General features: G+C 54.4%; 1 protein-coding gene across 1 annotated transcript in view; it reads right to left on the bottom strand.

Moving 5' to 3' along the window:
• Positions 1-304: 304 nt before the first annotated feature.
• The window catches only part of CYTH3 (cytohesin 3), a 39742-nt gene continuing 20701 nt past the window's right edge, over positions 305-19345 (bottom strand). The window contains exons 2-13 of the mRNA XM_060173289.1: positions 16312-16394; positions 15844-15908; positions 12556-12622; positions 10546-10664; positions 8929-9009; positions 8599-8711; positions 8137-8285; positions 7937-8048; positions 2705-2781; positions 2556-2627; positions 2319-2473; positions 305-2158 (exon numbers count right to left, since the gene is read on the bottom strand). Of these exons, the coding sequence (XP_060029272.1) occupies positions 2086-2158; positions 2319-2473; positions 2556-2627; positions 2705-2781; positions 7937-8048; positions 8137-8285; positions 8599-8711; positions 8929-9009; positions 10546-10664; positions 12556-12622; positions 15844-15908; positions 16312-16394 (1166 nt within the window). The 3' untranslated portion in view covers positions 305-2085. The remainder of the gene's footprint in view (positions 2159-2318; positions 2474-2555; positions 2628-2704; positions 2782-7936; positions 8049-8136; positions 8286-8598; positions 8712-8928; positions 9010-10545; positions 10665-12555; positions 12623-15843; positions 15909-16311; positions 16395-19345) is intronic.

Here is a 19345-nt window from a genome sequence, read left to right as displayed (position 1 = left end):
GAGTGGGGAAAACTGTATCTGATACAGTTTGTATCTGAATAATCTGTATGGCTTATACAGTTTGTGTTGTTCAGAGATGTCTAAAGTTTGATCTTTGTTTTTTTAAAGATTAAAAAAGCACTTGCCCCACTGTAAATAGACAGCATGTAAGATTTATATAGTATATAAATGGCAGCAAACAAACCTCCGTCTCATCTCTCACTGCTGGTGCCCCTCTGCTCAGACGCCGTCCCCCCCAGAGCCTCAAGTCACAGGGCCGAGTCCGGCCGCCGGACCCCAGGGCTGGACAGACAGAAGCCTCAGGGAGCCTTCACACGCTTGCTTTTTATTCAGTGATCACGGGACCTGTGACCCCCACAGCCGCAAGTGACAGCTGCTCACTTTACAACAAAATATCAACAGACACGGCATTTACTTGTTCGTGCAGGTTATGGGAGTATATACACTGAAGGACACTCCAGATCTGTACACTATGTACACAAATATTTACTGTAAATAGGAATGTCTCCTAAGGGCAAAAATAATAAAACAAGAAATCACAAGGTGTGGTTTCTGACCCAGACAGACCTCAAGGGACACAGCACCCACCGTCCTGCTCAGACATCGAGGGCAGCACTGAGCGTGCGATGGGCGGGGGGTGGACATGAGCACAGAGCACATTGACGTTCAGCTGCACCCCGCCCCTGCCCGGCCTCATGGGATCACGCCAGGGTAATACTGTTGTGACAAAACATGTCTGCGGACACACGGGAACTCTTGACGACAAGTGACAGGTTCTAAGAAGCACCGCTGCGGCCAGGGAGACTCCTGCCTCTCCCAAACCCAGACACAGAAAGCCCTTGGGTTCCACTCGGGGGACATTGATCTGGGTGCTGGAGGGTCTCGAGCAGTGTTTGGTCTGGTGGTCCAGGGAAGACTGGGGCAGGACTTGCATATGTGGCAGCCAGGCACGCTGACTCACCTTTTAGGGACTAAGGATTCAAGTCTGAGGTATCAGTGCAGCAGCAAAGCCTGGAAGCTGCAGGGGGGACAGTCCAGGGCTCAGCCCCTCCGCTGTCTCGGGTGACTTAAAGCTATGGCGAGGTCGGGCGTGGCGGCACCCAGGCCAAAGGCTTCACCCTCCCATCTTGGCACCAAGGCCATGCAGCAGGAGTCACTTCTGCTACAGAAACGCCCATGGGACAGGATGGGAGGGTGAGGGGGGCTCTGTAGCCAGCAGGGTGGGGAAGAGAACCCTACACACGCAAACAGCCCTGTGGGGAGCAAGGAGGTCCTGGCGGCAGATCTAAAGTGTGGTTGCCAGAAGCTCCTCCACCCAGTTGTGCTGCCCTCTTCCCTCAGGCTGAATAGCTGGGCGCAGGGCAGGAGGCCTCGCTTGCCAAGGCTGCACTTGCTAGTCACCCGGATTCTGTCCACACGCACAATCACACACACAATCACACAGACACATCCGGTCTCACAAGTGGGTCTGCACCTTCAGCAGAGAAGACACGTCCAAAGCCTGTCTGCACCCTACATCTGGCTGAACTGCGGGGCTCCCAGGACCTGCCACAGGCCAGGGTGTGAGACCCCAGGGGGACTGGCAGGAGGCACCCCACGATCCCACAGTCGCAGGGCAGGGGGCCTGGGTGCCCCTGGGTGTTGCTTCCTCAGTGCACAGTAAGCACACGCTTGGGCCCAGGACTCTGACGTAGCTGCCATTCTAAAAATACTACTGTTAGAAAGGATCTTCTGTTATACTCTTGGAATACAAAAAGGCATATAAAAGCTATAATCCTATATATCTGAGGAAAAAAACTGGATAGAAAAGTGGTGGAGCTCTTTCTTCCCTGTTCTGAAGAGAAACAGTGGCTTCCACGATACAGTGACACCACCGCCAGGCTGAGTCCCCCAGCTGCCACTCTAGCAGACATAGCTGCTGGCGGAAGCTTCTGGAAGGGGCCGGGGCCTCCCCGCGCGATGGGCATCCTCAGGACCCAGCACAGGGGCTCCGGGGACTCACTTTCCTCTGGGCCGCCGCGTAATTCCAGCCTCCAACCTTCTGGAATGGCCCCCAGTCTGCCCTGGAGCTGCGGGGCAGCTGCTCTACTTCTTGTTGGCAACCCTGCGCTTGCGTGTGGCCAGCATGTCGTAGAAAGGGTCCCGGCTGATGCTGGCCCTAGGTGGGCAGGGGAAGACTGGGTCAGGGGGCACGTCCTCACCACTCGTTTGGGGCTGCCCCCACCTGACCCTGACAGGCTCCCTACACCCCTCCTCTTCAGGGCCACCTGATGGACTCCCTCCTCCTCGGGCCACCCATCTTTCCGGGGGCCCCCCACCTGATGGACTCCATCCACTCCTCCTTCTCCTCAGGGCTGGGCGCAGAGATGCGGTACACAATGTGGTTGCCCTCCACCACTCGGCCATCCGCCTCTGTCTTGCAGGCCTTGATGACCTGGCCCTTGTGGCTGGGGTTGTAGAGCTCAAAGCAGTTCTGCCAGGGTCGGAGCAGGGGTGTTGGTGGCGGGTGCCTACCCAGGACAGGATGCCCCACCCCAGGCCGCCGCTCCGCTCACCGGCTTCCGCGGGTCCTCCACCTCCCTGATGCTGAGGTTCTCCAGCGGGATAATGCCCCGGGGCTCCTTGTCCTGCAGGGATGGGGACAGAGTGACCCCCAGGCCCTGCTGGGATGGGAGGACCCCGAGGTGGGGGGCGCCACACTCACTGTGGTGTACTCGAAGTAGTAAAGGCAGTTGTCAGTCAGGATGAACCACCGCCGTTTCCAGGTCTTCACGCGGCCCCCTGCAAGCACGAGCAGTGAGCCGGACCTGGGGCCTTCCGGAAGGTTCTCTGGGGCTGGCAGCCAGGCCACAGGCTTGGAAGCCTGGGGGTTGTGTATACCTTGCAGGCCGAGTAGCCACCCCAGCCCTCACTTCTGATGCAGGATCACAGAAACGGGCTTCCTGCAGACACCCACTGGGGGCACCTTCCAGCCCCCTCCAGTGACACTGAGCTCTGCGTCCTGTAGTCCATGGGTGGTCACCCTGGGGAGGGTCCCTGCAGCCCACTGGGCCCTCGCCCCTCTCCAGGTTGTGTGTACTCCCGAGGCCTAGGGGACCAGGGAGGTGGGTTGGACACAGTGGGTGAGGCTACCCAAGCTGTAAAGGTCCAACCATGTCTCCCCTGCTCTCACTGCCACCCCAATTCTGACTGGACCCCAAAGCTCCCCCAGAACTGAGTCAACCCCAGTTCCTGCCTTCCAACTCCAAACCCTCAGCCCCCATCACTGACCCCTGGGTTGGGTTCCTGCACTGCAGGTGTCCAGGCAGGGTCCCCCTCATGCTGGGCAGAGGGGAGGGGGCGGGGACAGACTGGCCTACAGGTGTGGAAATAGCATGACAGAAGCCTCCATCACAGAAGAGACCCAGACCCACCAGGGCACCCCCGTTCCTTCTATTCCCTACCCCCAGCACAACACTGGCCCTTCTGCCAAGCCCTGGCCAGTTCTCAAGGGCCCAGCATCCACCTGCATCCTGCTGTCCCCGCTGTTGCAGAAGTGGGTCTGGCAGGAAGCCTTGAGTCTGGGGACACTTCTGCCCTGTCCAGTTCCTGAGGGCTGAGCAGCTGGGGGCCCTGGACTGAGTGAGGTTAGTGGGGTCCAGGAGGGTGTGTCCCCAGGCCACACATGTCCCCTCCCTGGACAACCAGGAGGCTAGTGTGGGGTTGCGGGGAGCCCATCAGGTGACACAGGCACCACAGATATGTTGGCTCACACATGTGGTGAGGACACAACTGTGAGGCCCCTTATGGGGGACCCTCACCACAGTCCCTAGGACCAGGGCAGCAACACTGTATCGGGGGTGGTCTCAGCTCAGCTGGCAGAGTGCACACCTCACACTGGTCCTCAGCACCACAGGGAGGACCCCACTCTGCCTCCACCTCTAAGACCCAAGAGGTGGGGTGCCGGCTGGGCCTAGCAGTCTGCACACAGGACTCTCCGGCCTGAGGTTCCCCTGTCCCTCGTCTGACTCCCAGCCCCGCCACAACCAGAGCCGAGCAGTGCCCTGGCCAAAACATAAGGGAAAAAAATGATAGCAATTTACATGGAACTAAGAAAATCACTTTTAAAGGGAGTCGAGCAGTAGCACAGCGGGTTAAGCGCATGTGGCGCAAAGAGCAAGGACCGGCCTAAAGATCCTGGTTTGAGCCCCGGCTCCCCACCAGCAGGGGAGTTGCTTCACAGGTGGTGAAGCATGTCTGCAGGTGTCTGTCTTTCTCTCCCCCCCGTCTCCCCCCTCCTCTCTCCATTTCTCTCTGTCCTATCCAACAATGACAACATCAATAACAACAATAATAACCACAACAACAATAAAAAACACAAGGGCAACAAAAGGGAAAATAAATAAATTAAATTAATTTTTAAAAAAAAGAAAAAGAAAATCACTTTTAAATAAAGAATGTGGGCTAGAGAGAGAAAGCTCCCCGAGTGAGAAGCAAGCCAAGTCAAGTGGCCCAGGGTCAATTCACAACACCATAGGGGAGAAGGTACAGGGTGGAAGGGTGGGGGTGGGGGGGGGTCACCAGCTCTGTGTCTTGTCTCCATCTTAAGGGAATACTTAGCATAAGGCCCCAGCTCTGCAAACAGTTTTAAAAAGGTAAATGGGGGGAGTCCGGCTGTAGCTCAGCGGGTTAAGCGCAGGTGGCGCAAAGCACAAGGACCGGCATAAGGATCCCGGTTCGAACCCCGGCTCCCCACCTGCAGGGGAGTTGCTTCACAGGCGGTGAAGCAGGTCTGCAGGTGTCTATCTTTCTCTCCTCCTCTCTGTCTTCCCCTCCTCTCTCCATTTCTCTCTGTCCTATCCAACAACAACAACAATAATAACTACAACAATAAAACAACAAGGGCAACAAAAGGGAATAAATAAATTAAATAAATATAAAAAAAAGATTAAAAAAAAAAAAAGGTAAATGGGCAGGGGAGACAGCACTGTGGTTCTGCAAGACTCCTCCTGCCTGAGACTGAGATCCCAGGTTCAATCTCCAGCACCACCATCAACGAGAGCTGAGCGGGGCTCTGGCAACTGACAGATAAATAAATAAAGGCTGGGCTGGGGAGGTGCAGGAGACTCTGCTCCTCAAGCAGACAGGCAGAAGGAGACCTCAGGCCAGGAGCCACAGCACAGGGCAGCAGTGCCCTTCTGCAGGTCTGGTTCTGGGCACCGTAGCTCTAGGCAGCCATGGGTTCTGACAGCGCCACCATCAACAGCACAGAGGTGCCCCGAAGTCAGTGCCCAGAGCTCAGCCAGGAGTTGTATGAGAAGCTAAGTCCCGTGTCCAGAGCCAGCAGGCAGGGCAGGGACCATCTACTGCTGAGTCTTGGCCCTCCTAGACGGGACCCACGGCCCGTGGTCACTCAGGCACCTGGGCGCTCACGTCCAAAAAAGGCAGAGGCCGGAGAAGGTCAGTGAGTGAGTCCCAGGACAGGCACTGCCTACCCAGCCTGCACCTGAGCCTACTGGAGTCACAAGCACAGGGCTCTCCTGCCTGATGGCCCCAGGCCCCAGGTTCAGACCCTGGTGTCACCAGCAGCTAGAGCTGAGCTAGAAAAACAAGGCATAAAATAAAATCTTAAAAATTAACAGGGGGAGTTAAGCAGTAGTGCAGCAGGCTAAGCACAGGTGGCACAAAACTCAAGGACCGGCGTAAGGATCCTGGTTCAAGCCCTCGACTACCCACTTGTAGGGGGAGTCGCTTCACAGGTGGTGAAGCAGGTCTGCAAGTGTCTGTCTTTCTCTCCCCCTCTGTCTTCCCTTCCTCTCTCCATTTCTCTCTGTTCTATCCAACAATGACAACAACAATAATAACTACAACAATAAAAAACAAGGGCAACAAAAGGGAATAAATAAATATTTAAAAAAAATAACAGAGGGATAAAGAATAGGAAAGCTATCAGGGGAGGGGATGGGATACAGAGTTCTGGTGGTGGGAATTATGTGGGAATTATCCTATGGTGGGAATTATCCTATGGTTTTTGTCAGTGCTTCCTTTTTATAAATAAAAATTAAAATAATAATAATAATAGAAGTGGGCTGGTGAGACAGCATGATAGTTCTGCAAAAGACCCCTGTCTGAGGCTCTGAGGTCCCAGGTTCAAGCCCCAGCACCACTGTCAGATCTGAGCAGAGATCTGGGGTCTCTCATTAAAATAAAAAAAGGTATATATATTTGCCTCCAGGGTTATCACTGGGGCTCGGTGCCTGCTCATGGAGGCCATTTTTATCGTGTTGTTGCCCTTGTTGTTACTGTTGCCATTGCTGTTGTTGTTGGATAGGACAGAGAGAGAAATGGAGAGAGGAGAGGAAGACAGAGAGGGGGAGAGAAAGACATCTGCAGACCTGCTTCACCACCTGTGTAGTGACTCCCGTGCAGGTGGGGAGCTGGGGGCTTGAACCAGGATCCTTATGCTGGTCCTTGTAATTTGTGTCATGTGCGCTTAACCTGCTGTGCAACCATCCAGCCCTCAAAATAAAATATATATATTTTAAATATTTTATTTATTAATGAGAAACCTAGGAGAAGAGAGGAAGAGCCAGACATCACTCTGGTACATGTGCTGCCAGGGATTGAACTCAGGACCTCATGCTTAAGAGTCTGATGCTTTATCCACTGCACCACCTCCTGTACCACATAAAAAATATTTTAAGAATAGTATATATATATATATATATATATATATATATATATATATATATAAATACTAGGAGGGCCAGGTGGTGGTGCACAGGTTAAGCACACACACTACCATGCACAATGGACCTGGTTCAAGGCCTCCTCCCTGCCTGTAGGGGGGAAGCTTCCTGAGTGGTGAAGCTTCTTTTTCTCCCTCTCCATCTCCCCTTACCCTCTCAGTTTCTCTCTGTCCTATTTCTATGAAGAATAGAAAAGGGAGAAAAAGCAAAAGGAAAAACAGTGGCCAAGACACGTGGATTCGCCAACAATAACAATAACGGCACCACACAGCCACCAAGACTTGGGCTCTGCCCCAATCTGTTTCCCCATGGGCAGGAACCCTAAACAGTCAGCGGGGACTCTCGCCTGATGAGGTGTGCAGCCCTGACTTCTGCCCCTGCACCACAAGGGGGCCCCCCAGATAGTCCCGGACAACACTGCCAGGGTCGGCATGCAGAGCCCCCGGCTCCTTCCCAGTCCTGTCATCAGAGGAACCGTGAAATGGAGTGAAATGAGTGAAGCCCCTGAAATGGCCCAGAACAAGCGAGCACCGGTGGGCGTCTCTCTGGAAGCCAGGCCCGTCCGCCGTGGGCATGATGCACACCCTCGGAGGCGCCCCAGGAGAGGGGAGCAGCGCCCCCAGGTACGTACCTCCTGAGGCAGGAGAGCGGGGACAGCCCGGCACAGAACAGAAAGGTGGGCGCACAGGCAGGAGGGAAACAAGAAGGCACGTTTAGCGGGCCCTGCTCCCTGGACGGGACTCCCAGGGCCCTGGGTGCGGGTGGGGGGCACCGGAGGGAGCCCCCACTTGGCCATCTGGGGTTGGCTTGGAGGAAAGAGGCCAGAGGGACAAAGTTCCAGAGGGACAGAGGCTGGAGGGATAGAGGCCGGAAGGACAGAGGTACAGAGGGACAGAGGCTGGAGGGACAGAGGCTGGGGGACAGAGGCTGGGGGACAGAGGCCGGAGGAACAGAGTTCCAGAGGGATAGAGGTACAGAGAGACAGAGGCCAGGGGGGACAGAGTCCCAGAGGGACAGAGGTACAGAGGCCGAAGGGACAGAGGCCGGAGGAACAGAGTTCCAGAGGCTAAGGGGACAGAAGCTGGAGGGACAGAGGCCAGGGGGACAGAGGCCAGAGGGTCAGAGGCCAGAGGAACAGAGGCCAGGGGGACAGAGTCCCAGGGGGACAAGCCAGGGGACAGGCCGGAGGAGGCCAGAGGGCCACTCACCCAGCTTGAGCAGCCAGCCCTCGCGGTCGGGGTTGAAGAAAGTGTGCGTCAGGTCATTGCCGTCGTCCTCGGGGATCTTGAAGGGCTCATTCTTGATGCTCTCGTACAGGTTCTGGGGGGACATGGTGGGTGGTGGGCGCTCGGACCCGGGATGGCCGGCAGAGGTGCCCCGCCTGGGGTGTGTGTGGTGTGGGGCTCACCCGCAGCAGCTCCTCAGGGAGGTCACCGCCCTCGTTGATGCCACGGTTCATGCTGATGAAGCGCTCGGCCGTGGGCTTGTCGCGCACGTTGTGATTGTGCAGGCTGGTGTTGAGCATGATGACCGCAAAGGACAGCACGTAGCAGGTGTCTGCGGAGGTGGGGCCGGGCCGGGCAGGGGTGGGGTCAGGGGCCAGGCCGGGCTGAGGCAGAGTCAGGGCCGGGGGGGGGGGGGGGCGGCTGCAGGCTGTGACCCAGTAGTGACAGGGCTGAGAAACACTGACAGGGCCAGGGAACTGGACATAAGACACACAGACATGCCTGGGGACAGGTGCTGGGACCCAGTAGAAGGGCCCTGGGATAGGAGGTGAGATCCAGCAGATGACCCGGGGACACCAGGGCTGGGACCCAGCAGAAGGGCCCTGGGCCCCGGGCCAGGTGCGTGGACTCGCCTGGGGACTCACCCGTGGACTGGAAGACGCCGGGGTTGCACAGGCAGTAGCGTGCAGCGAAGGCCTCCATCATGCGGTCGATCTTCTGCGCCTCCCCAGGCAACCGGAAGCTCCAGAGGAACTGCCTGCAGACACACGGGGGGGTCGATGGGGGTCCTTCCGGGAGGGGGTCCGGAGGGTGTGTGTCCGTGCGTGTGTCCGTGGGATGGCCATGGGCCGCCCCAAGCCCTGTCCACAGCATGGCTCCAACTCCCACCTGGGTGCCCAGGGGGCATTGACCAGAGGTCTGCAGCTCCCTGTGGACTCGGGGACTGGGACCCCCCACTTGGGACCAACACTCACCGTAAGGCTTGGACAAGGTTGAGGTCAGCAAATTCATGAAGCTCCACGAAGGCCTGGAGGACTTTGATGTTAAACTCATCCCTGGGGGGGGGGGACACATAAGGGGTGGTGAATGCCGGGCCCGCTTCTCCTATGGAGACAGTCCCACAGGGAGGGAGAGCAGGACAGAGACCGCAGCACTGCTCCACCATCCGCAGCTAGTGGCAGGGTTCAGATACAGGGCTTCACGCAGAGTGAGGTGTGCCCTCTACCAGGTGAGCTATCTCTCCATCCTGGCACTCAGTCTGGTGTGTGGTGGGGAGATCAGGCTCCTTGGCTTCACCTGACAGTGCATGAGGCTATGGGGTGTTTCTGGGGGGGGGGGGGCGCTAGCCATCCCCCACAAGGATAGGGCATTCTACCCTTACAGATTGGCAGTGGGAGGGGTTGGGTGGTGGCGCACCTGGTTGAGTGCACACATCACAGTGCATAAGGACCCAGGTTTAAGCCCCTGGTCCCCACCTGCAGGAGGGAAGCATCACAAGTGGTAAGGCAGAGCTGCAGGTGTCTCTTTCTTCCTGCCCCCTAACTCTTGCCTTCTCTGTCTCTGTCCAATAAGTAAATATTTAAAGAAAACATTGGTGCTGTCAGAGACAAGGTGTCAGGTCTCTCAAGATGTCACTTCCTGCCTGCTGCTGCTCTTGCTTAAAAAAACACATTTGGGGAGTTGGGCGGTAGCACAGTGGGTTAAGAGCACATGGCGAAAAGCACGAGGACAGGCCAAATGACTCTGGTTCAAGCCCCCGGCACCCCACTTGCAGGGGAGTCACTTCACAGGCAATGAAACAAGTCTGCAGGTGTCTGTCTTCCCTCTCTCTCTTTTTCTCTCTATCCTGTCTAACAACAATAATAACTACACAACAATAAAAAAAAACAACAAGGGCAACAAAAGGGAATGTGTGTGTGTGTGTGTGTGTGTGTGTGTGTGTGTGTGTGTGTGTGTGTGTGTATGAACACTTTTGTAGGGGTCGGAGGGTAGCGCAGTGGGTTAAGCGCATATGGTGCAAAGCGCAAAGACCAGCGTAAGGAACCCCCTGGTTTGAGCCCCGGCTCCTCATCTGCAGGGGAATCGCTTCACAGGTGGTGAAGCAGGTCTGCAGATGTCTATCTTTCTCTCCCCCTCTCTGTCTTCCTTCCCTCTCTCCATTTCTCTCTGTCCTATCCAACAACAACGACATCAATAACAACAACTATAACTACAACAATAAACAACAAGGGCAACAAAAAAGGGAATAAATAAATAAACACTTTTGTGAGCCAGGAAGATGGCACAACAGTTCTGCAAGACTCTCAAGCCTGAGGCTGCAAGGTCCCAGGTTCAATCTCAGCCAGAGCTGAGAGCAGGGCTCTGGGTTAAATAAAATAACACTCTGATCTGATTGAAGACTAAAGTCACCCGGGGCAGGTGTGGCCTTGGGCTCCTTTCTGTCCTGAGCAGTGACCCTGAGGAAGAGGAGGAAGAGGAGAGTGGAGAAGGGAACCCCTGCCCCTGCACTCAAGCCCCCGAGGGAGGGGAGGAAGGTCAGCAGGAAACAGACTGGGGAGGGGGGAGGCTTCTGGGGCGGCAGGCCGGCTCACCGCTCGCCAAGGTAGTCCCCGATGACTGTTTTGTTCAGGCCCTCGCCCTTGTACAGGAACTGGGCCACGTCCTCTGGGGAGCTCTGCAGAAGGTCGTTCTCGATGAGGAACTGAATTCCCTGAGGACACGGGAGAAGAGGAGTAGGGGTCAGGCCAGAGCCCCGTCCACAGCCCAGCAGGTTCAAAGCTGAGTGAGCCGGCCTCTGCTGGTGGCCGTGAGAAGGCGTGACGGCCGAGGCTACCCAGTGACCCAGCGGTGGCCCAGCTCAGATAAAAACCCCACCCATCCCCATCTACCACACTAGACCTGGCCCTGTGGCACAGGCACCAGTCACGCCAGCTTGGAATGCAGGCGTGGTGACTGGAGCCCTGGCAACCTAAGAGAAAGAGGTTGGCTGGTGTTGGATCAACACAGCAGGGTCTCAAAATCCTGCCCTTTGGGTACCAGCTCCACTAAGGAGGAAGCCCATTGTGAGCTCTGCTTCTGGAGTCTCCTGTCAATCTGCTCCCCACCATGGTAGCTGATCACAGACCTCCAGCTGGGGAGATCACATGCCCTGGGAGGGCTGGAGAGCCCCGGGGACAGCCGCAGAGAGCAGGCCCGGCTCTGGCCCACTGGAATCCCGACAAAAGCTAGAACCACAAGTCCCATGCCAGGAGGACATACACCTTCTGGAACACTCTGAGGGAGCTAGGCCGGGGGGGGGGGGGGGGGGACTTGCAGCAGGGAGGAACTGGATGCAACCCACTTTCTTTCATCCTTGTCGGGATCGTAAGGTCATAGGGATGGGCGGTGACAGAGAGCCCTGACTGGGTGGGGACACAGGGACACGGGGACTCGGGGTCAGGCAGGTGTGCTGATCTCTACAGCCCCGGCCACCCCGTGGATGTGGATTTGCACAAGTCCGACAAGCTACTGGGTGAGAATCTGTGCGCCATATGTTAGACTTCCCAAAAAAAGCATTTACTCAGAAATTAATATGTCTGACGGTCCTAAATATAGCGTGTCTCTGGCTGTGGGGACTCGGGGAGGGCTGCTAAAGTGGGAGTGGCTGCCTGGGCCGCGCCCTCCATCTGCAGCAAGGCACCCCAGCCCCGACACGTGCCTGTCCTTTCCTGTGTCCCAGAACACAAGGACATGGGTGCTGGAGGCTCCTTCCCAGTGGGACCTGCAGCCCTGGCACCAGCATTGGGGGGGAGGGGTGCAGAGGCCTCAGGGGTAGTGGGAGGGTGGCCCCAGGTCTTGGGGGGACCCCTCGGGCTCTGTGAGGAAGGCAGCAGTGTGGTTCGGCTGTGGGTGACTGTGGTCTCAGAAGATGCGACACTGGCTGGGTAGCCCGCCACTGGGCGTGCGACAGAGCCTGCCAAGGCTCCAAAGGTCCCAAGTTCAGTCCCCGGGGCACCACCATAGGCCAGAGCTAGGTGGCGCTCTTGTTAAAACAAGGAAAAAAGCACCCTGGGTTCAAGCCCCTGGTCCGCACCTGTAGGGGCAGCTAACAATGTGCAGGTGCCCCCCCCCCCTTTATCCCTTGTCCCCCTCTAACCACAAAATAAAGACAGGGAAAGCAGCCAGGAAGGGTGCAGGCACTGGGCCCCAGCCATAACCCTAGTGGCAAAAGTAGAAAGAAAAAAAAAGAAAGAAAGGGACCAGGTGGTGGTGCACCTGGTTGAGTGCACATGCTACTATGCACAAGGACCCAGGTTCAAGCCCCTGGTTCCCACCCTATGGGTGGGGGAAAGCTTCACAAACAGTGAAGCAGGGCTGCAGATCTCTCTCTGTTTCTATCCTCCTTCCCTCTCAGTCTCTCTGTCCTGTCAAATTAAGTAAGTAAAGTTAAGAAGATCTTTAAAAACAGAGTCACCGGCACAGGGTCAGAGCTCGCCCAGGGGGGAGGCACGCAGCCCTGCTCCCTCCCTGCTCTGGTTCCTGGGCCGTCTCACCCCACCAGGCTGCCTGAGGCTTGGGGTCCGAGTGGGGAAGCCCTGCCTTCCGCCCGGCGGCCATCTTACCTTCTTGGGGTCCATGTTGAACTTCTTCCTGCCCATGGCGACCTGCTTGTTCCGCTGTGTCGTCTTGCTGTATAGACAAAGCCCGTCATGGAGGACGAGGGTCTGGGCCTTGACTATTGGCCTGGCTGCTTTTTTCATTTATTTATTTATTTTTAACCAATGCCCTGTGCAGCTCTGGCTGATGGTGCTGGGGACGGGGGAAGCCCAGCTGCCTGAAGCCACGGGCAAGAGAGTTAGCGCAGAGGCTCTGCTGGTCCCCCCCCCCCCCCCGCCCCCGACCCTGCCGCTCTCGCCTGGGTCAGCAGACATGCTTACTCGCCAGGAGCCCTCACTCTCCTAATACAGCCATGTGCAGATAAAGAATGAGCACAGATGGGGCTGGGCAGTGGCACACCTGGTTGAGCACACACATTAGTGTGCAAGGACCCAGGTTCGAGCACCCGGTCCCCAAGGCAGGGGGAAAGCTTCACAAGTGGTGAAGCAAGGCTACAGGTGTACAGGTGAAGCAAGGCGACAGCCTCTTTCTTTCTTTCTTTTTGCCTCCAGGGTTATTGCTTGGTGCCTGCACCATGAATCCTGCTCCTGGAGGCCATTTTTTCCCCCTTTTGTTGCCCTGGTTGCTCTATTGTTGTTGTAGTTATCATTGTTGTTCCCATTGCTGTCATCGTTGAATAGGACAGAGAGAAATGGAGAGGGGAGGAGAAGATGTGTGTGTGTGGGGGGGGAAGACCCGCAGACCTGCTTCACCACCTGTGAAGCTACCCACCTGCAGGTGGGGAGCTCGGGGCCCGAACTGGGATCCTTAAGCCAGTCCCTGCGCTTTGCACCATGAGCGCTTAACCCACTGTGCTACCGCCCAACTCCTTCTTTCTCTCAACCAGAGCCCTGCTCAGCTCTGTCTTATGGTGGTGCGGGGGATTGAACCTGGGACTTCGGAGACTCAGGCCTAAAAGTCTCTTTGCAGAACCATTACGCTGCCCTCTCTTTCTCTTGCCATCTCCCCTTCCCTCTCAATTTCTCTATTTAATAAAAATAAGATGAATTATATTTTAAAAATTAAACACGGGGTGTATTGCATCAAAGCAAAGGACTCTGGGGACACCAGGGAAGGGGGCAGTGCGGCTGCAGGGCCCTGGCAGAGTGAAGCTGTACTCCTATCAATGACTGCAGTTATTATTGAGGGGTTAATGTAATGCTTTAGATTAACCCCTCAATAATAACAATAACATAGTAACATAAGCTGAGGGTTGGGGTGTGGTGCACTAGGTAGAGCGAGCACACCTGTTACCAAGCATGGGGACCTGGGTTCAAGTTCCTGGTCTCCACCTGCTGGGGGGAAGCTTCCTGAATGATGCTGCTGGTCTTGTCCTCTCCTTCTCTGTCTCTCTCTCTTTTTAAAAAAATATTTATTTCCTTTTGTTGTCCTTGTTGTTTTATTGTAGTTGTTGTTGTTATTGATGTCACTGTTGTTGGAGAAATGGAGAGAGGGAAAGACAGGGGGAGAGAAAGATAGACACCTGCAGACCTGCTTCACCGCTTGTGAAGTGACCCCATGCAGGTGGGGAGCCAGGGGCTCAAACCAGGATCCTTCGGCCAGTCCTCGCGCTTTGCTCCACATGCACTTAACCCACTGCGCTTTTTATTTATTTATTAATAAATATTTATTTATTAATTATTTATTTTTATTGTTAATTATTTATTAATAAATATTTATTTATTAATAATAAATGCAGGTGCTGGAAAGAGTGGAGGCATAAAAGCACTGGCCTCAGAGACAACCCTGGTGGCAAAATAACAATCAATAAATCAATAAATAAATACCAGGGCCATAGAGAGAGCTAGAGGGCAGGACTCATGCCTAGCCAAATGTAGCCCAAGTTTGAGCCCTGGCACCACACAGAAGGTCCACAAGGTTCGCCAAGGGAGGCTCTGGTCCCTTGTGTTGCTGCTTAAACTGTAGGTGAAACGCAGCTCCCGGGGGTGCCCACCGTCACTTAGACAGACAGAGGAAGGGGCCTGGGTGGTGGGGCACCAGGCTGAGCAGACATACTACCATGAATAAGGACCCAGGATCGAGGCTCCACTCCCCACCTGTAATGGGAGAAGCTTCAAAAACAGGTTCTCCTGGGGGCTGTGCAGTATAGCACAGCGGGTTAAGTGCACATGGTGCAAAACACAAGGACCAGTGTAAAGATCCTGGTTCGAGCCCCTTGCCCCCCACATGCAGGGGAAACGCTTCACAGGCGGTGAAACAGGTCTGAAGGTGTCTTTCCTCCTCTCTCCATTTCTCTCTGTCCTAACAACGATGACATCAATAACAATAACAATAACTACAACAACAAAAAAAACAACAAGGGCAACAAAAATGGGAAAAAATGGCCTCTAGGAGCAGTGGATTCATAGTGCAGCACCAAGCCCCAGTGATAACCCTGGAGGCAAAAAAAAAAAAAAAAAAATCACAGGCTCTCTCTCTTTTAATATCTTATTTATTTTAATGAGAAAGATATAGAGACAGAATCCAGAGGCCTGCTCAGCTCTGGCTGACAGTGGTGCTGGGAACTAAACCTGGGACCTTGGAGTCTCAGGCAGGAAAGTCTGTTTGCAGAACCATTATGCTGTCTCCTCAGCCCTCTCTCCCATATCTAGCATGACTTTCCCTGTCAATTTCTCACTGTCATATCTAATAAAAGAAAAGAAGACAGGGCCAGGTGGTAATGCACCAGGTTAAGTTTGAAGTGCAAGATCTGAAACAAGAATCCTGGTTCGAGCCCCGGCTCCCCACCTGCAGGGGAGTCGCTTCACAAGCGGTGAAGCAGGTCTGCAGGTGTCTATCTACCTCTCCCCCTCTCTATCTCCCCTCCTCTCTCAATTTCTCTCTGTCCTGTCCAATAAAATGGAAAATAAGGTCTCCAGGAGCAGTGGATTTGTAGTGCCGGCACCGAATGGCAATAACTCTAGAAAAGAAAAAAAAAAAAAAAGACCACTGGGAGTAGTAGATTCACTATGCCAACACTGAGCTCCAGTGATAACCCTGGTGGCAATAAAAAACAAACACAAACAAATAAACAAACAAAAAAAGGAGACACTGTCACTTGGGTCAGCAGCCTGCAGCCTGTGCACATAGGAGAGAGAGGGGCCAGCCCAGGCTCAGCTCCAGGACCCCCAGGGGTCAGGGATGGAACCTGGGGTCAGGGATGGAACCTGGGACCTCTCGCCTGCCGACGGGGCCCTGCATAGCCACCCAGCCCCAACTCTGGCAAAGGGCCTCTCTTTCCCGCCGGGCCTCACCTCTCCTCCACTGAGGTCAAGCTGTCGATCTCCGTCATCACCTCCGCAATCTCACACTTCAGCCTCTGTCAAGACAGGGCCATGGGGTGGGCTGAGGGTGTGGCAGGCCCCCGGAGGGTGGTGCAGGCCCAGGGATCCCCCAGGAGGAGTCAGAACCATCACTGCTCAGTGCCCATGGGCAACTTGAGCACAGGGTGTGAAACGGGGGACTCTGGGAGGCCGCCCAGGGTGTGAGAGACCACACGATAGGCCACCGCTCAACTGTCCTGGTCGCTGTCCCCCAAGCCCTCTGAGTGGGCAGGCAGGGGAGCAGCGGATGAGGTAGGGGGACCTCTCTCAGGCCTGGGGCCCCCAAGCTCCCACCCCAGCACCGCAGGTGTCAGAGAAATGCTGGTTTTGTTGTGCCGGCACCCTCAGAGCCGCTGTCACGATGTGGCGGGCGGGCTCTGCCCAGCAGCCTCCCCTCACCTCGATGTCATCAATGAGCTCCTTCTTCCTGCGGCGGATGTCCAGCAGCTCCTCCCTCTCCTCCAGGGACAGGTCCTCGGGCACTGAACAGAGAGAATGGAGAGCAGTCAGTCAGCCGAGAGTGGGAACGGTAGGGTGGGGGTACAGCATGATACAAGCCCCCCACACACACACACAGTGGCCCCCACACCAGCCCGGGCAGGCGGGGACAGGCTCTATTGGAGAAGTTTTTGATCACAGCTGTCTTGATATTTGTTGTTAGTAGAAATTCTGTTAGTTTTTGTTTGTTTTTCTGTTTTGTTTTGTTTTGTTTTGACCTAAAGCCTCTGTGTTTCCAAAGCATGCCTGGGGGCTTGTTCACAGGTGCCCAGTGAGCTAGGCTCCAGGCTGTCGCCCTTGTCACAGCCGCCCCCCTTCAGGCAGGAGTATGAAGAGTTAGGATGGCAGCCAGAGAGGTGATTATGCAAAACTTGAGTCAGGGGCCAGGTGGTGGCGCACCCGCTTAGGTTCACACACTACAGTGCACAAGGGCCTAGGTTCAAGCCCCTGGCCCCCATCTGCAAGGGGGAAGCTTCACGAGTGGTGAGGAAGGGCTGCAGGTGTCTATCTCTTCTCCTCTCTTTTCCCCCTCCCCTCTCAATTTCCATCTGTCTCTACCTAATAATAAATATTGGGGGGAAAATAATAAAAAAATAAATAAATATTAAACAAAATTTAGGGCAGGGAAAACAGAATAATGGTTATGCAGACTTTCCTGCCTGAGGCTCCAGAGTCCCAGGTTCAATCCCCTGCACCACCATAAACCAGAGCTGAGCAGTGCTCTGGTGTTTCTCTGTGTGTCTCTCTCTGTATCTCTCTCAAAAATAAATAAATAAAATTTTTAAAAAAATTTTAGTGTGGTCCAGGAGGTGGCGCAGTGATAAAGCTTTGGACTCCCAAGCATGATGTCCTGAGTTTGATCCCCGGCAGCACATGTGCCAGAGTGATGTCTGGTTCTTTCTCTCTCCTCCTACCTTTCTCATTAATAAATAAAATCTTTTTTTTTAAAAAAAAAAAACACATTTTAAAAAAGTGTGTCTGTGACTCCCACATCTGGCTCTGTCCCTGAAGGGCCTGGGGTCTGAGCACAGAATATGACCTTGAGGTTTCTTGGGGTCTCAGAGAATCGCTTCTGGTGACGGTCCAACAGCTGTCATGGAGGTCTAGCACATTCTTGGTGAGTCCCCCAGCTTGAGAGGGATCTTGCCCTGACAGTCTGACACCCTTCCCTCTCTAGGTGGGGTGCTGCCCCACCAGACTCCTGAGATGGACTAGGAAGTGACTGAAGCCGTTTTCTCTCAACCCTGAGAGCAGCCGATCTCAGGGCCCTGGCGGCGTCTGGCTGAGGCTCTCCACCTGCTCCGTCTCCACTCTGTCATCTCCCCCAGCTGACTCCTTTACTAATGAGAGGTGCACACCCCTCCCCCACCCTGCAGCATCACCTCTGGCCCAGAGGTGCTCAGGTGTGCACTCTACCTGCTGAGCCTTGGAGAGCCGTGGGGAGATCACCTCACGGGGTGGGTGTCTGCTGTGTCACAGGGTGCCCCAGCATGGTGTCAAAAGGGCTTGGAATGGCTCCATGGGGAGGGCAGCTCCCAGTTCAACCCACGGCAGGAGTAGCGCTCTGGCTCCTCTCTCTGATGTGAGACTCTCTCTTAATATGTAATAAATAAATTTATCTTTTTTTTTTTTTTAACCAGAGCCCTGCTCACCTCTGGCTTATGGTGGTGCAGGGGATTGAACCTGGGACTCTGGAGCCTCAGGCAGGAAAGTCTCTTTGCAGAACCATTATGCTGTCTACCCCTGCCCTAAAATTCATCTCTTAAAAAACAAAAAAAAACCAAGTGGTCCAGGAGGTGGCACACTGGATCAAGCACAAGACTCTCAAGCATGAGGTTCTGGATTCAATCCCCAGCTACACGTGCACCACACCAGAGTGACGTCTGGCTTTTTCTGTCTCCAGGGTTATCGTGCCAGCTCTACGAATCCACTGTTCCTGGAGGCCAATTTTCTTTTTCCTCTTTTTTAAAAAATTTTATTTATTTTATATTGGATAGAGATAGAGAGAAATTAGGGAGTCAGGCAGTAGCATAGCAGGTTAAGCGCATGTGGCACAAAGTGCAAGGAACGATGTGAGGATCGTGGTTTGAGCCCCCGGCTCCCCACCTGCAGGGGGTCGCTTCACAAGCAGTGAAGCAGGTCTGCAGGTGTCTGTCTTTCTCTCCCGTCTTCCTGTCCTCTCTCCATTTCTCTCTGTCCTATCCAACAACAACATCAATAATAACTACAACAATAAAACAACAAGGGCAACAAAAGGGAATAAATAAATGTTAAAAAAAGAGAGAGAGAGAAATTGAGAGGAAGGGGAGACAGAAGAGAGGAGACACCTGCAGCCCTGCTTCACTGCTCATGAAGCTTTCCCCCTGCAGGTGGGGGCCTGGGGCTTGAACCCAGGTCCTTGCGTGTGGTGATGTGAGCGTGCAACCAGGTGCACCACCGCCTGGCCCTGTGGGGGCACTTCTTCTATTTTATTGAGTATGCCAGAGAGAAGTTGAGAGAGGGGGAGACAGAGAAGGAGAGAGAAGGAGCGACACCTGCGGGCCTGCTTCGCCACTTGTGAAGATCCCTTGCAGGTGGGGGCTGGGGGATCAAACCCAGATCCTCGTGCTCTGTACGATGTGCGCTTAACTGGGTGCACCACTGCCCCCACATATCTGGTTCAATCTCATTAATAAATGAGAATTAATAATTATTAAGTATCTTATTAATATATTATAATTATTATAATATTATAATTATTATTAATTATAATATTATTATATTATATTATTATAATTATTAAATATCTTATTAATTATTAATCCCCTATTAAAGGAAAAAATACATAAAATCTTGGAAAAAAGGGGGGGCAGACTGTAGCGCAGCATATTAAGCACATGTGGTGCAAAGCACAATGACCGGAGTAAGGATCCAGGTTCCAGCCCCCGGCTCCCCA

This window comes from Erinaceus europaeus, chromosome 15 (genome assembly GCF_950295315.1).
Source record: "Erinaceus europaeus chromosome 15, mEriEur2.1, whole genome shotgun sequence".
Taxonomy (NCBI): Eukaryota; Metazoa; Chordata; class Mammalia; order Eulipotyphla; family Erinaceidae; genus Erinaceus; species Erinaceus europaeus.
The sequence above is the reverse complement of the archived record's forward strand: the minus strand, read 5'-3'. Positions and strand labels throughout refer to the sequence as shown.